This window comes from Lottia gigantea (genome assembly GCF_000327385.1).
Source record: "Lottia gigantea unplaced genomic scaffold LOTGIsca_146, whole genome shotgun sequence".
Lineage (NCBI taxonomy): Eukaryota > Metazoa > Mollusca > Gastropoda > Lottiidae > Lottia > Lottia gigantea.
This window is the reverse complement of record NW_008707735.1, coordinates 257857-271999: the sequence shown is the minus strand read 5'-3', so window position 1 is coordinate 271999 and position 14143 is coordinate 257857. Positions and strand designations below refer to the sequence as shown.

At 35.2% G+C, this 14143-nt stretch overlaps 1 protein-coding gene across 1 annotated transcript in view; it reads right to left on the bottom strand.

Annotated features, from left to right (window-relative positions):
• Positions 1–275: 275 nt before the first annotated feature.
• The window catches only part of LOTGIDRAFT_91354 (hypothetical protein), a gene marked incomplete at both ends in the record, with an annotated part of 43857 nt that continues 29989 nt past the window's right edge, over positions 276–14143 (bottom strand). The window contains 5 exons of the mRNA XM_009050172.1: positions 276–790; positions 5041–5156; positions 6986–7790; positions 8358–8543; positions 10093–10231. Of these exons, the coding sequence (XP_009048420.1) occupies positions 276–790; positions 5041–5156; positions 6986–7790; positions 8358–8543; positions 10093–10231 (1761 nt within the window). The remainder of the gene's footprint in view (positions 791–5040; positions 5157–6985; positions 7791–8357; positions 8544–10092; positions 10232–14143) is intronic.

Genomic DNA, 14143 nt, shown 5'->3' with positions numbered 1-14143 from the left:
TGAATGGGTGATGATGTTTGATTAGGAACTACGGCGTATGAATATCCTAATGCAGGAAGTTGTTTGCCTGGTAACGATGATTTTGAGTTTATTTGCGGACTATGATTTGTTTTGACTGGCGATTGATTGGCTGACGGATTTGACATGAGACTAACGCTCTCGACACACGCAGCCTCTAAAGCAGTTCGATTTTCTTTCTCAATTTTTCGCGATAATTTCACTTCATCTGGGTCAACCGGTTCGTCGAGCGCGCGGCTTCGTTTCATTCGTCGAATTCTCTCCCTTTGATAACAAACACCCGCGAAGATTAAAATATTCAGAAACAGAAGTGAGCAGCCAATCGCCACGACAACACTCAAAGGGACGGAAGTTTCTTTCGATTCGTTATTAGCGTTGTTCACAGGTCCGACTAAAACTGTAGATAATTCAGAATCAGCTCGATCCAACAGTGGACCATAATTCCCTCCTGTTTCTTCAATATGGGTAGAGTCAAGTTGATCCGGGTTCTCTGACGTCTCTTCTAAGAATATTGAGGGCGTGGACCATACGCCTGTATTTGGAACACTGCTGGGGATGGGGGCAATTGGGGGCATGGCTGGGGGAGAAGGGAAGACATTATCTAAAGACGGAACTAGTCGAGGATAATCGTCAAAACTGGATCTGTTATCTGAGTTTTTTAATAAGTGTTGACTGGGGTTCGAGCCGTCACCTTGGTTTATTTTTGGTATCAAATCTAACCATAAGGCTAACTTCTGGCCGCGATAGTGATGACGTACTGTTGGTCGACGGGCTGAAAAATAAGGAAAAATGACTGTATTAGAGAGGCTAAAATAATGAGATATTGAAAGTCTCTTTTTCAAAATAGTTATATCCAAGTTACGCGCCATATTTACAATTTATTTTCCTCTAATCCAAAAATATACCCAAATATTTTACATGTTAGTTCCTTTTTTATATCCTTGGCTAATTTTAACCTAGTTTTATATTCAAAGTTACAACTGAAATTCTTGAAAGATATATATATTGGCTTGAAGTTAGCATCTTTACCATTTATTTTTCTCTATTTCATGGTAAATTGAGTATCAATAAAAAGTCTGGTGATTCCCCGGACACCTCGATAAGAACGTACAAAAATTGGTTCAATTTATCCCAATGACAACTGTGTATTTTTCACTTTAAAGAAATTTTTCACCGAGAAAAACTCATCAATTCTCAGAGACAGGCTTCTGTAGTCTCTTTCTATCTGATGATTCTATGACAGTGGATAGAACTTATAGTCTACACCCCCAGTTCCCAACCTGGGATGTTTTCATCCCCTGGGGATGTGGACTAGGGTGTCAGGGGTGTGGTCAACTGGTGTATGGAAAGAATTTATTTTTCACATGCTGGAAATGTGGATGAAACAAATTTTTGGGGGTGTGAAAGGTCTAGGTGATTGCTCCAGGGTGGGAAGGCTGAAATAGGTTGGGAACCACTGGTTTACACTATATAATAGGCTACTACCAACATTATGACTAGTTTTCTGTGGTCAGATCCATCCGTCAACTAGCTAGCAGATTGCTTGGTCAAATCATATCCTTGTTTTTTCTGCCAACAGGAACAAGACTAAGGGCCAACATGCTTATTACAAGGCTTACAGTGCCCTATTTAATTCACAACTTTTGAAAGTTTCCACAGGAGTTTTTTTCTGCTGGTAAAATCCATATTACCCAACACTAACCTATCATTAAGTGCGTGACAAGGGCAGAATTTTGTAGAATCATAAACCTGGCATGTCATTATCAAAACAAGACTATCCTATCTCATGATACGGTAGCAAATCCATGCCAACCTTAGTGTGGAAATAGATCCTGCCAACCTAAGTGTGGAAATAGATCATGCCAACCTTAGTGTGGAAATAGACCATGACAACCTTAGTGTGGAAATAGATCATGACAACCTAAGTGTGGAAATAGATCATGCCAACCTTAGTGTGGAAATAGACCATGCCAACCTTAGTGTGGAAATAGATCATGACAACCTTGGGGTGGAAATAGATCATGCCAACCTTAGTGTGGAAATAGACCATGCCAACCTTAGTGTGGAAATAGATCATGACAACCTTAGTGTGGAAATAGACCATGCCAACCTTAGTGTGGAAATAGATCATGACAACCTTAGTGTGGAAATAGATCATGACAACCTTAGTGTGGAAATAGATCATGACAACCTTAGGGTGGAAATAGATCATGCCAACCTTAGTGTGGAAATAGATCCATGCCAACCTTAGTGTGGAAATAGACCATGCCAACCTTAGTGTGGAAATAGATCATGACAACCTTAGTGTGGAAATAGACCATGCCAACCTTAGTGTAGAAATAGATCATGACAACCTTAGTGTGGAAATAGATCATGCCAACCTTAGTGTGGAAATAGATCATGACAACCTTAGTGTGGAAATAGATCATGACAACCTTAGTGTGGAAATAGATCATGACAACCTTAGGGTGGAAATAGATCATGACAACCTTAGTGTGGAAATAGACCATGCCAACCTTAGTGTGGAAATAGATCATGACAACCTTAGGGTGGAAATAGATCATGCCAACCTTAGTGTGGAAATAGACCATGCCAACCTTAGTGTGGAAATAGATCATGACAACCTTAGTGTGGAAATAGACCATGCCAACCTTAGTGTGGAAATAGATCATGCCAACCTTAGTGTGGAAATAGACCATGCCAACCTTAGTGTGGAAATAGATCATGACAACCTTAGGGGGGAAATAGATCATGACAACCTTAGTGTGGAAATAGATCATGCCAACCTTAGTGTGGAAATAGATCCATGCCAACCTTAGTGTGGAAATAGATCATGACAACCTTAGGGTGGAAATAGATCATGACAACCTTAGGGTGGAAATAGATCATGACAACCTTAGTGTGGAAATAGACCATGCCAACCTTAGTGTGGAAATAGATCATGACAACCTTAGTGTGGAAATAGATCATGACAACCTTAGTGTGGAAATAGGACATTGTTTTGTAGAATGTCATAAAGGTCATAAAGATTCTGATGAAGTAAGACTACCCTATCTAAGGATACTGTAATCAATATAAGTAAGAAAAAAACATGCAGCAATTTTAAATCAAATTCTTTATGGTCAAAGAAACCTGGGAACTTCAGAAGCAGGTTACTGTGATAAATATAATCTAGTGATATAATCCAAAACACAGACCACTTTACGACTTTTCTAGGCTTTCTTTTAAAATCTAGACCAAAGTTCATTAAAGTTTTAAAAAAACCAACCAAATATGATTCAGTATTCAGCAACTTGCCTTTTAAAAGATCAGTACCTGTTTATAAAAAATCTCACAATCAAAATGGATGATAAAGTGCACATTATTTGGAAACCAGTTTTGATATTGTTTTATGACCCAAATTTTAATAAATTTTCAAACTGGCCTTTACAAAATTGAAACATCAGCAAAACTCCCATGTTTAAAAATTTCGAAAAAAAATCATTTTGGCAAGTCTAAAAAAAGATATGAAGGCTGGCATTTGTTAAAATTGAACCCAAATGAACAGGAATTGAAATAGAATAACTGACAGGTGGTTCCCGCCAAAATAGTAGGCAGAAACATACCACCGACAGCAGACCAGCAGACGGCCAATTCTCCCGCCAAAAATAACAAAATACCGCATTTTGGTGGAAATTCCTTTGTTTCTAATGGAAGTTAAATTATATATAAACAAATAGTGACATTTAGTTACCATGGTAATCAGATAAAAACTATTCTTATTATTTCATCTTCAGTTGAACAATAAAAACAACGTAGTTTAACAGGAATCTTGCTGTGTTATGGGTGTAAGTTGAATTGTATTCTTCAGTAAAAGAAAGTTTAGCGGTGATCTAAATAGAGCTGGTCAACCCTGATTTCCAGTTAAATATGTAAATAAGGAATGACCTAAACATTTTTTTAGTTTATTGACCTGTGTACACTGTATAAATCGGTGCAAATATTCTAGAGATCTATCTATAATAATTGTTTTATTTATTTTTAACTTGTGTTTCTAATCTGTTATTGAAAGATTATCACTGAGAAAACTACTGATAATAGACAGAATTCATGTCATCATACCCCCAATTAATACCCCCAATTAATACCCCCAATTTACCCCTTCCACATGTCTATTTGTGAAGGAAAATTTTCAAAAGGGGCGGAGATAATCCTTGCCCTTAAACACAACATATTGGGCAGGGAGCTCCATGTTTTTTCTTGCAAAAAATCTCCAAATCAATTTCTAGGAATGATCTTAGAAAAATATCCATATTGCTGTCAGATTTCCTCATGGGAAAAATGAGAATCAATAAATCTAAAGTATATTCACTATCTTCTATTATTCTATTCATGCAAAAACTCAAAAATTCCATGCGGAAATCTAGACTAAAACAAAGACTTGAAAATCATTTTCAGTAAATATATTAGAAGCTTTGTGGGTTTATTGAAGCCAAAATCAGCCAAAAAAATCTTTCAAAAATAAATCTGAAATTAATTTGTGTTATTTTAATTTTTTTTTATAACATTCTAAAAGTGTCAGGTACAGCGGAACCAATCAAACAATTGAAGGCTGGTTTGGACCTGTATTTAATATAAAAAATAAACAGGTTAAACCAACCCTAGTCTCCCTGACTCCACTGTACCTGAATAAAAACCGAACTAAACTATTAAAATCTGTAATATATATATATGTATGCTAAATATAGTTGCTATGTAATGGTGTTTCTATTGGGGAACCGTGGCAACCTCAGAATTGACACCGGCACGACTCTGCCCTGATTTCAATTCTGAGACCCCCAATCAATCCCCACCCCTAATAATCAATAGAAACACCAGTATAACTACATACCTAAATATAAACAAAACCAATCCATAACACACCATGCTTATTGCACTCTGCCATGCGTGGGGGGGTGGGGCCAATAAGGGTGGGGCGTATATTTTGAGGGGAGGGGACGGTACCTGGCATGGTGGTTGACTGGACCAGTGTTGTAGACCCACCTATTAACAGATACTGCTGATCATGTAGGTTAAACTTCGGCCAGTTAATATTGACGAATCTATTTTTAACTCGACCTCCGTGAAGTGAGGTTTGGTTTCTCGGTGAGTTGGGGTCCCTGCAATGAAAAAGAGAAGAAAAATTTAATCTTAATCTAATTAAGTTAAAATAACTAAACCTTCAAATAGGACAGGGCATGTTCACCTTAAACTTAATCATTCATTCAACTAGTTAATCATTCATTCAACTAGTTAATCATTCATTCAACTAGTTAATCATTCATTCAACTAGTTAATCATTCATTCAACTAGTTAATCATTCATTCAACTAGTTAATCATTCATTCAACTAGTTACTCATTCATTCAACTAGTTAATCATTCATTCAACTAGTTAATCATTCATTCAACTAGTTACTCATTCATTCAACTAGTTAATCATTCATTCAACTAGTTACTCATTCATTCATCCAGTTAATCATTCATTCAACTAGTTAATCATTCATTCATTCATCCATCCATCCATCCATCCATCCATTCATTCATTCATTCATTCATTCATTCATTCATCCACTCCTGTTTCAGAAAGTCAATAAAAGTGAGAAAATTGAATTGAACTGGTACAGAATAATAGAAAATAACATAAAACCCTAGAGAACTAATATACAATAAAATACAAACTGTAAAAACTTCTTTCTCATATCTTTCTGATATCTTTCTAACCCCCGAGATAAACGTCTCGATACAACACATAAAAAGATAAAATATTGTCTTGCCAAGGGGAAGAACTCTGTTCCGATATTTATCTTAAATTGTGCAATGGAATCAATTCTGATTGACCTCTACTTGAAAGGTCATTACAATCTGAACTTAGTGTTATTTCTGTACTGTAATATATCTCTTACTAAAAATGAGGAGAGAGCAGAGAAAATCTCTTCCTATCATTGAGCTTATAGGACTCACTGTTTCACCAGAAATTTCTAATCATATTGTCCTTGAATGACACTTCCACCCTGTCTCTCTTGTGATTGGTCCAAACTTGTCATTGAAAATATACTCTTAGACATCTACACAGCATTTCTTTATTAAATGTTTCACATGAATTGAGCTAAAAATGAGTTTTACATCCTATTTTTCTCCTCCTGATTTGGCTAGTTGAGACTCTGATAATCAAATTTTTGAAGCTATTTTTAGTAAAAAGTTAGTGATTATAAAGTTTTGACTGTAGGACAGACATATTAGATATATACCAGTATAAAAAGTGAAGAAAACAACAATAAAAACCAGGCAGTGTGACATGGTTCAGTTGGTTAACTCACTGAGTAGAGAAATTCAGATAAATATATTATACCAAATAACTTAGCTACCCTCAGATAGATATTACCCAGGCATTAGTATTAAAACTATCCTTGGATAGATATTACACAGGCATTAGTATTAAAACTATCCTTGGATAGATATTACACAGGCATTAGTATTAAAACTATCCTTGGATAGATATTACACAGGCATTAGTATTAAAACTATCCTTGGATAGATATTACACAGGCATTAGTATTAAAACTATCCTTGGATAGATATTACACAGGCATTAGTATTAAAGCTATCCTTGGATAGATATTACCCAGGCATTAGTATTAAAACTATCCTTGGATAGATATTACACAGGCATTAGTATTAAAACTATCCTTGGATAGATATTACACAGGCATTAGTATTAAAGCTATCCTTGGATAGATATTACACAGGCAATAGTATTAAAACTATCCTTGGATAGATATTACACAGGCATTAGTATTAAAACTATCCTTGGATAGATATTACACGGGCATTAGTATTAAAGCTATCCTTGGATAGATATTACACAGGCATTAGTATTAAAACTATCCTCGGATAGATATTACACAGGCATTAGTATTAAAGCTATCCTTGGATAGATATTAAACTTACCCAGTTTTAGCAAAATTAGTCCAGTACGTCATGACGGCTTCGCTGATCATTCGTTCAGCGTTCGTGTAGGTTTCAGGAAACGGTGAGATACCACCGACTAGAGGTGCACCAAACACATACGGTAGTTCATCACCATGGATACCATGAACATCTTCATTTAAACTTCCCTCTGTTTGAGTTGAATAACTAAATGCATAGAGATACGTGTCTGCTGTTTCCGCATGATATTGTGCTGCCTTAATTAACGGTGCCACATATTGTCCATCGCTTAGCAACTCTAGAATATTGTTTCTTTTACTCAGTTTATCTGACATTCGGTTCCAATCTGTATAATGATGATCCAAGATCTCGTATATTTTTTGTCGGTGATATTTAAACACATTCTGAACGTACGTTCGAATCATTTGAGATTTCCGAAATTCTGAGATACCTTTTTTTATTTCGTGTTGTTTTAAGTATGAATACGCCTCGTTTTTAGTGATCCCAAACATAACTTTGGCTTCAGCGAACTTTGATTGTTTCTTTTTCATCAGCTCTTCAACCTTTTTCGGTAAAACAGTCCACCCGTCAATCGAGGGAGCGAAACAGGAATAATATTTCGGAGGTAACGGCACAGCGTTCACTAATTCTTTCCATGAACGTTCACGTAAACACTTTAACAATGCACCAGAGTTTGAGATGTGTCGGGAACAGTTGACGTTGATGGCAAGTTTGTGGGTACACCAAACAGGATCATATGACACCGCCCAGGTACTGAGAGCTGACCCACTCTGAATGATCGCTCGCTGGAACAAGGGTCCATGCCCTTCTAGAAAAATAATCATACCAGTTATCCCGTTTAGAGGAGTTCATTTTAGGGACTTGAGGTGTTAGTAGGTGTTAGTAAGGGGGGTGGGGGATAGAGGGAGAGGGTTGGGGAGGAATAGTTTTCTAAGAAAGGTTAAGGAAGGGTGAGGATATGTTACAGTCAGGAAAAACAGTAATGAAGGGTTTGAATGAGGAGTTTCAGAAAATGTTTAGGGGCATGATGAATAATTAGGTTGGAGGTCGGAGGTGTTATATATTTTACAGCATTTGAAGCTATGATCTTGAATGATTCAGGATGGCAATATCATATAGTGTGCAATGAGGGAAATTTATCCACACAGCTGCATAAGGCAAGGCCTATTCTTTATCAATTTCCATCTGTTGTGGCTACCGAAAGCAAAGAATTGAACAAAATTTTGCCAGGAAAGCTGTCGAAGCACATTCATTTTAGCTAATGACCAACACTATGCAGTGTGCATTTAGGGAAATAAAGCTAGGTCTATTCATTATCAATTTCTGCCAAAAACAAAAAATCTAAAAATATCAAAAGGTGTCCATCACTCACCCTGTACAAAAGGTGACAATAAAATCAGATTAACAATGGCCGCTCCATGACCATGACCAAATAAGGTCACGCGACTGGGATCACCATTAAAACTGACTATATTCTCCTTCAACCAATGAAGAGCTTGGATGATGTCTAGTTGTGCATAGTTACCCATCGCTGCCCCGTCACCAGTGGATAGAAAACCTGTAAGATAGTAAATATAATGAAGTTTTACATCCTACTATCAATCACCCAGAAAACAAAATAATTTAAAATACTCTTCAACCGAATAACTCTTAAGAATTGGCAATGGCGGAAAATTATGTAACAACAGAGACATAAACCTACTTTTTTTAATTTTTAACAGTCCAGGACCATATTTCTCAAAAAATCTAACAATAAGAATTAGTCGTCAGTATGTAATTTTATATTGAGAAATACCATAGTTACGATAGAAACTGATCTGAAGATTTTTGGAGAAATGGGGATCAGAGATCGTTAATGTTCACCATTTGTATCTCACTTGTCCCATCTTTATGATTGGGTTTTAATTCCATGTAGAAGACAGTTTGGTTATATTTTGATCCAGGTAGTACAGTAGGTTTCAATCTTTACTAAGGTTAGAAAATTCTGATGCCATGGCCAATGCTTATGAAAGTTGGACTGCTATTTCACCACCCTATCACAGTTTCCCTCCATGACAGTTAAGAAACCAATATGAAAATTTGACCTCAACTGTTAAGAGTGACCTTTAAGGAGCGTCTGAAGAATTCAATAAGAGCCACTTAAAACAAGTTGGCTTCAGGCTTCAAATCAACTTCATCTTTTATTTCTTTAAATTGGAAATTATTTTTAAATGAACTCCATTCAACGCCATTTTGAAATCAACTTGAGCAGGGTGAAGATTGTTTTTTCCTCTAGCAGTCTGATTCATTTTATTCAGACTAACCAAGGGAGATAATTTCATTCCCATCAGATAATTGATTATCCAGCACGCAACTATTGAAGAAATAATATTTTAAAATGCTGCGAATTTTGCCTCCAGTGTTTGGAAACATTGACAGAAGTATTTTCTATGGCGGGCATTTTCCTAGCAGACGCATTCTTTTCCATTAACCACCATTTTGATTTGGAGAGCGTCAGAATGATCAAAGAGACTTCCGGATGAAAGAATTTCCAAAAGCTTTTAAACTGAATTCCGAAAACAAGTCACTGGTAGAATTAAAAAAGTTTTGTGTTTTCGATTAATAGAAAAAATAAAAATTCAATATGGTGCCTGTTGTTATGGCGATAGAGATGGTATGAGTTAAGTTGATAATTTGATTTGAAATCAAGCAGGAAATCTTTCAATTTTTTTTAACAATTCACAAATTACATGCATTGAATCTGAAAATTTGCAAAAAATTCTATGAATAATTTTCACCAATTGGCAGCTAATGTTTGATTTTCCATTTGGTTTCTGTCTTTAGGCGACTGCTTTGTATAAAGTTCAAAAAGGTTTTTATTCCACAGGGATGTCAAGTTGACAAATCATGTCACAGAGAGTTCACACAGGCATTCATGTAAATTAGATACCTTGGTTTGTCAGAGAGTCCACGTCGATAATATTCTGTTTTGGTAGCTGGGATTAAAGAAGAGAGTTCGTTGTGTTATCAATTTACAATCAGTTTTAGAGACCTCCATAGCTAATAATATCACAATATTTCTATTATACAGAAAGAATTAAAGGTGAATTATAAAAAAACATGCTTACCCAGAACTCCTACCCTGTAGTTCAAGGTCACGACAATGACCTTCCCGTAACTAGCCAGAACACTTCCGTCATAAGCATTCCCTGTCCCTGTATCGTACGATTCTCCGTGGACGAAAACCATCACTGGAAATGGTGCTGTCTCGTTCCATTCTGTAAAATAAACAATATTTTCTATCAATAAAACAATCAAAAACTAACGATCTAAACAAAATGAAACCTGAAATCTAAACAACATATTAGCAAGACATTGTTTTGCATGTTTTGGCTTTTTAAATTAATCTATTTTACTTGTCAAGTGACCCCTGTGGAGGTCCATGGCCGTCACATTAGAATAGGGATTGTTAAACTTGTTGACGAAAGCAGTTATTGAATTTGATTATATAACAGTCTTACTGTCTCTATAATATACTATACGAGTTATTATATAAACTAATGTATTTATGTAGAAAGAGAAGATAGCATGATGTTAATAACCAGGATTAAAACACAGAAATATTACAAATTACAGACACCATGGTGAACACTAAAATAACTAGAGAATAATATCAAGAGATCTTTAAACTTCTAAACTTCGCCATATAGAATATCATGTTTTACTAATGAGAGAATCACATGATATATTCACTAGAGAATCTAGCCAGAGGGGGGAGGGGCAAAAATATGAGGTGTGAATCAAGCCTGAGGGTGGAGGGGGAAAAAATATGAGGTGTGAATCTAGACTGAGGGGGGAAGGGCAAAAATATGATTTCTTTTAATAAAATTGTCAACTGTTATCAGAAACATGATAGTTGTTTCATTAACCCAGAGATATTTTTAACAGTGTACAATGAGGGAAATATTGGCAAGAAGATGACTTTGTTTTACATCTTTTCAATTTTCGACTTCCTTTAATAAAATTACTAATATTTTTTTAATGAAAATGCCAAGTTCTGTCAGAAAGTTAATGATTGGTTCGTCAACTCAGAGACATGTTTATCAGACACGGCTTTCATCTCACTTCTTAAAACATCCTGGCGTAAATTTTCATTATTTTTTACAGAAGGAGAAATTATTCGGGCGACAAAATAGAGGGCAAAGGTTAACTCAATTTTCAAAATTTCTGATTTGTTTAATTTTATTTTCAGGAACTACCGGCGGCTGTTTTCTTGTAAAGAAACGAAGCAGAACGGTTAGATATTTGTGGTTTTTTTTAGAAATATTTTCAAAGGCTGTTTTTTTGCTGTTTTTAGCTTGTGTATTGAAGTGTATCATTGCATGTTGTTGATGTTGGCAAACAATTTCTTTCTTTTATCAAAAGGTTCTTGACCAGATTTTGTAATTTTGCTGTGTGGCAGTCTGCTCACAGAGTAATTGTTGTGGTGCTATAATATAATAGTATTAAATGAATTGAGGTCGTCTTCAGGTAGTTAGATTGCGCTTCCAAAATCTACAAACAGAAAGCAAGGAGTTATTGAACTCGATAACCATTGGACAATAAACTTTGGTTTCATGTTTTGTAAGCCTACATTTGAACTTTTAGAACTAACTGATTTAGATTAACAACAAAAATAACATCAATTTCTTTCAACAATACAAAAATAACACAAATATCTCAAATATTGAACAAAAAAAATCAAATCATTTATTACTTTCAAAGAAACACCAAACAAGTAAAATATGATAGAGAAATCATTTCATTTTATTTTATATTTTAAATCTTGAAATTTTTAAAACCAACATTTGAAACCAACATAATCTGAAATCTATATCGCTAACAGGTATGTATTTAATATTCTTTTTACTGATTTGACCTGTAACCTATTTTATTAATTCTACGACAACACACAGAAATTCACCAGAGTAAAATAAACAAAACAATTTTAGATTTCAAATTTTCTACTTTTACAGATTTTTAAGATTTCTGCAAAATAATTCACCAACAGACGAACAACTTGAGTTGAAAAAAAAAACATGAAACAAAATTCTTTTAAATTTTCTGTTTTTAAATCTTTTTTATTGTATTTGTTGAGATATTTGTAAAGACAATGATTTCAAAATGAACCCTGGATATAAAACAAACTAAAATTTCATGTCCTTCACTTTTATTTGACCAATCATTTTTATGAATTGTGGAAACAAATGAAACAACTAGACCAACATAATGAAATGAGTTTTACATCCTACTTTTCTACATGTAACTCGACCTAGAGTCAGGAACAACGACCTAGAGCCAGGAACAACGACCTAGAGCCAGGAACAACAACCTGGATCCATGAACAACAACCTGGAGCCAGGAACAACGACCTAGATCCAGGAACAACAACCTAGAGCCAGGAACAACAACCTAGAGCCAGGAACAACGACCTAGATCCATGAACAACAACCTGGAGCCAGGAACAACGACCTAGAGCCAGGAACAACGACCTGGATCCATGAACAACAACCTGGAGCCAGGAACAACAACCTAGATCCAGGAACAACAACCTAGAGCCAGAAACAACCACCTAGATCCAGGAACAACAACCTAGAGCCAGAAACAACCACCTAGATCCAGGAACAACAACCTAGAGCCAGAAACAACCACCTAGATCCAGGAACAACAACCTAGAGCCAGGAACAACCACCTACATCCAGGAACAACCACCTAGAGCCAGGAACAACCACCTACACCTAGGAACGACTTACAGTCAGGAACAACCACCTACAGCCAGGAACAACGACCTACTTTTTTATTCCTGTGATTTGTAAAAAAATAAATAAAATTCTGTTAAAATTGTCATTGAGCTCAAATTTTTACTTTTTTATTCTAAGATTGACAAGTCATTATCTAAACGTATTGAAATTTGACGTTTTCTCTTCATTTTTATAATTGCCATTTCCTTTTCACATGATTATAAATTTTATATTTTTTTCACCAAAACTTTTTGCCAATTCCTAATTTTGCCGAGTCATGTTTAAGAGTTTTTATCGTATAATTTTATTGATTGACAAGTCGTTCTACACAGCGTGTGTAAAATAAAACATGTACTGGACAATCCTGATGAAAAAATAGTACATTTTGAAAAGTGTCCAGTAGTCCATGGAAGGTAAAACTTTGAGATTGTCAATCAATCAGTGGCACCATCATCAGCATCAGTACCAACATCAGTACCAACCCTCTAGAAAAATTGTTTGCACCCCACTTTATTGAAAATTAAAAAATATGATATTTGTATATGTTTTTGTCCCATAATATGTATCAGACTGCACCAAATCAAGTCTATTTTTCAAAAATTGTCTCAGGAAAACCCTCACAAACACAGCATGAGAGACTTGTGACTTAGACATCTCTACTGCCCGATATTTGTACCCCCAGTCTCTAGAGGCTGGTGTTGTCACTTCCATCAGTATTATAATTCATTCATTCAGTCAGGATAATCCAAACTCATTCACCATGATAAACAAATTCAACTACTGTCATTATTTTATCATTTCTCACAACTGACCAACATTCATCAGACGTCAACCAACTTGACCCAAATATTCTTATCAATATTTTACAGTCATTCATTATATAAATTACCCAATTCATCTGATGTTAGACAATTTGGTAGGATTATACCCGTGTCCCTAATAAAATGTGTAATATAAAATTCCTTCTTCAGTTTTAAATTTCACAATTTACACTGGATAAATAATTTACTCCACCCCTCACAGTTTTAGTATTACGGGTAAACACTCTTGTTTAAAAAAGGTCATGGGTTAAACTTTACTGTCTTACACAAATAAGAGATTGAGATTTAAACAAAGCTAGTTAGATAAAGTGAACTACTGTTCTATCTATCTATTGATAAGGGATTGAGATTGAAACAAAGCTAGTTAGATAAAGTGAACTACTGTTCTATCTCTCTATTGATAAGAGATTGTGATTGAAACAAAGCTAGTTAGATAAAGTGAACCACTGTTCTATCTATCTATTGATACGGGATTGTGATTGAAACAAAACTAGTTAGATAAAGTGAACCACTGTTCTATCTATCTATTGATAAGGGATTGAGATTGAAACAAAGCTAGTTAGATAAAGTGAACTACT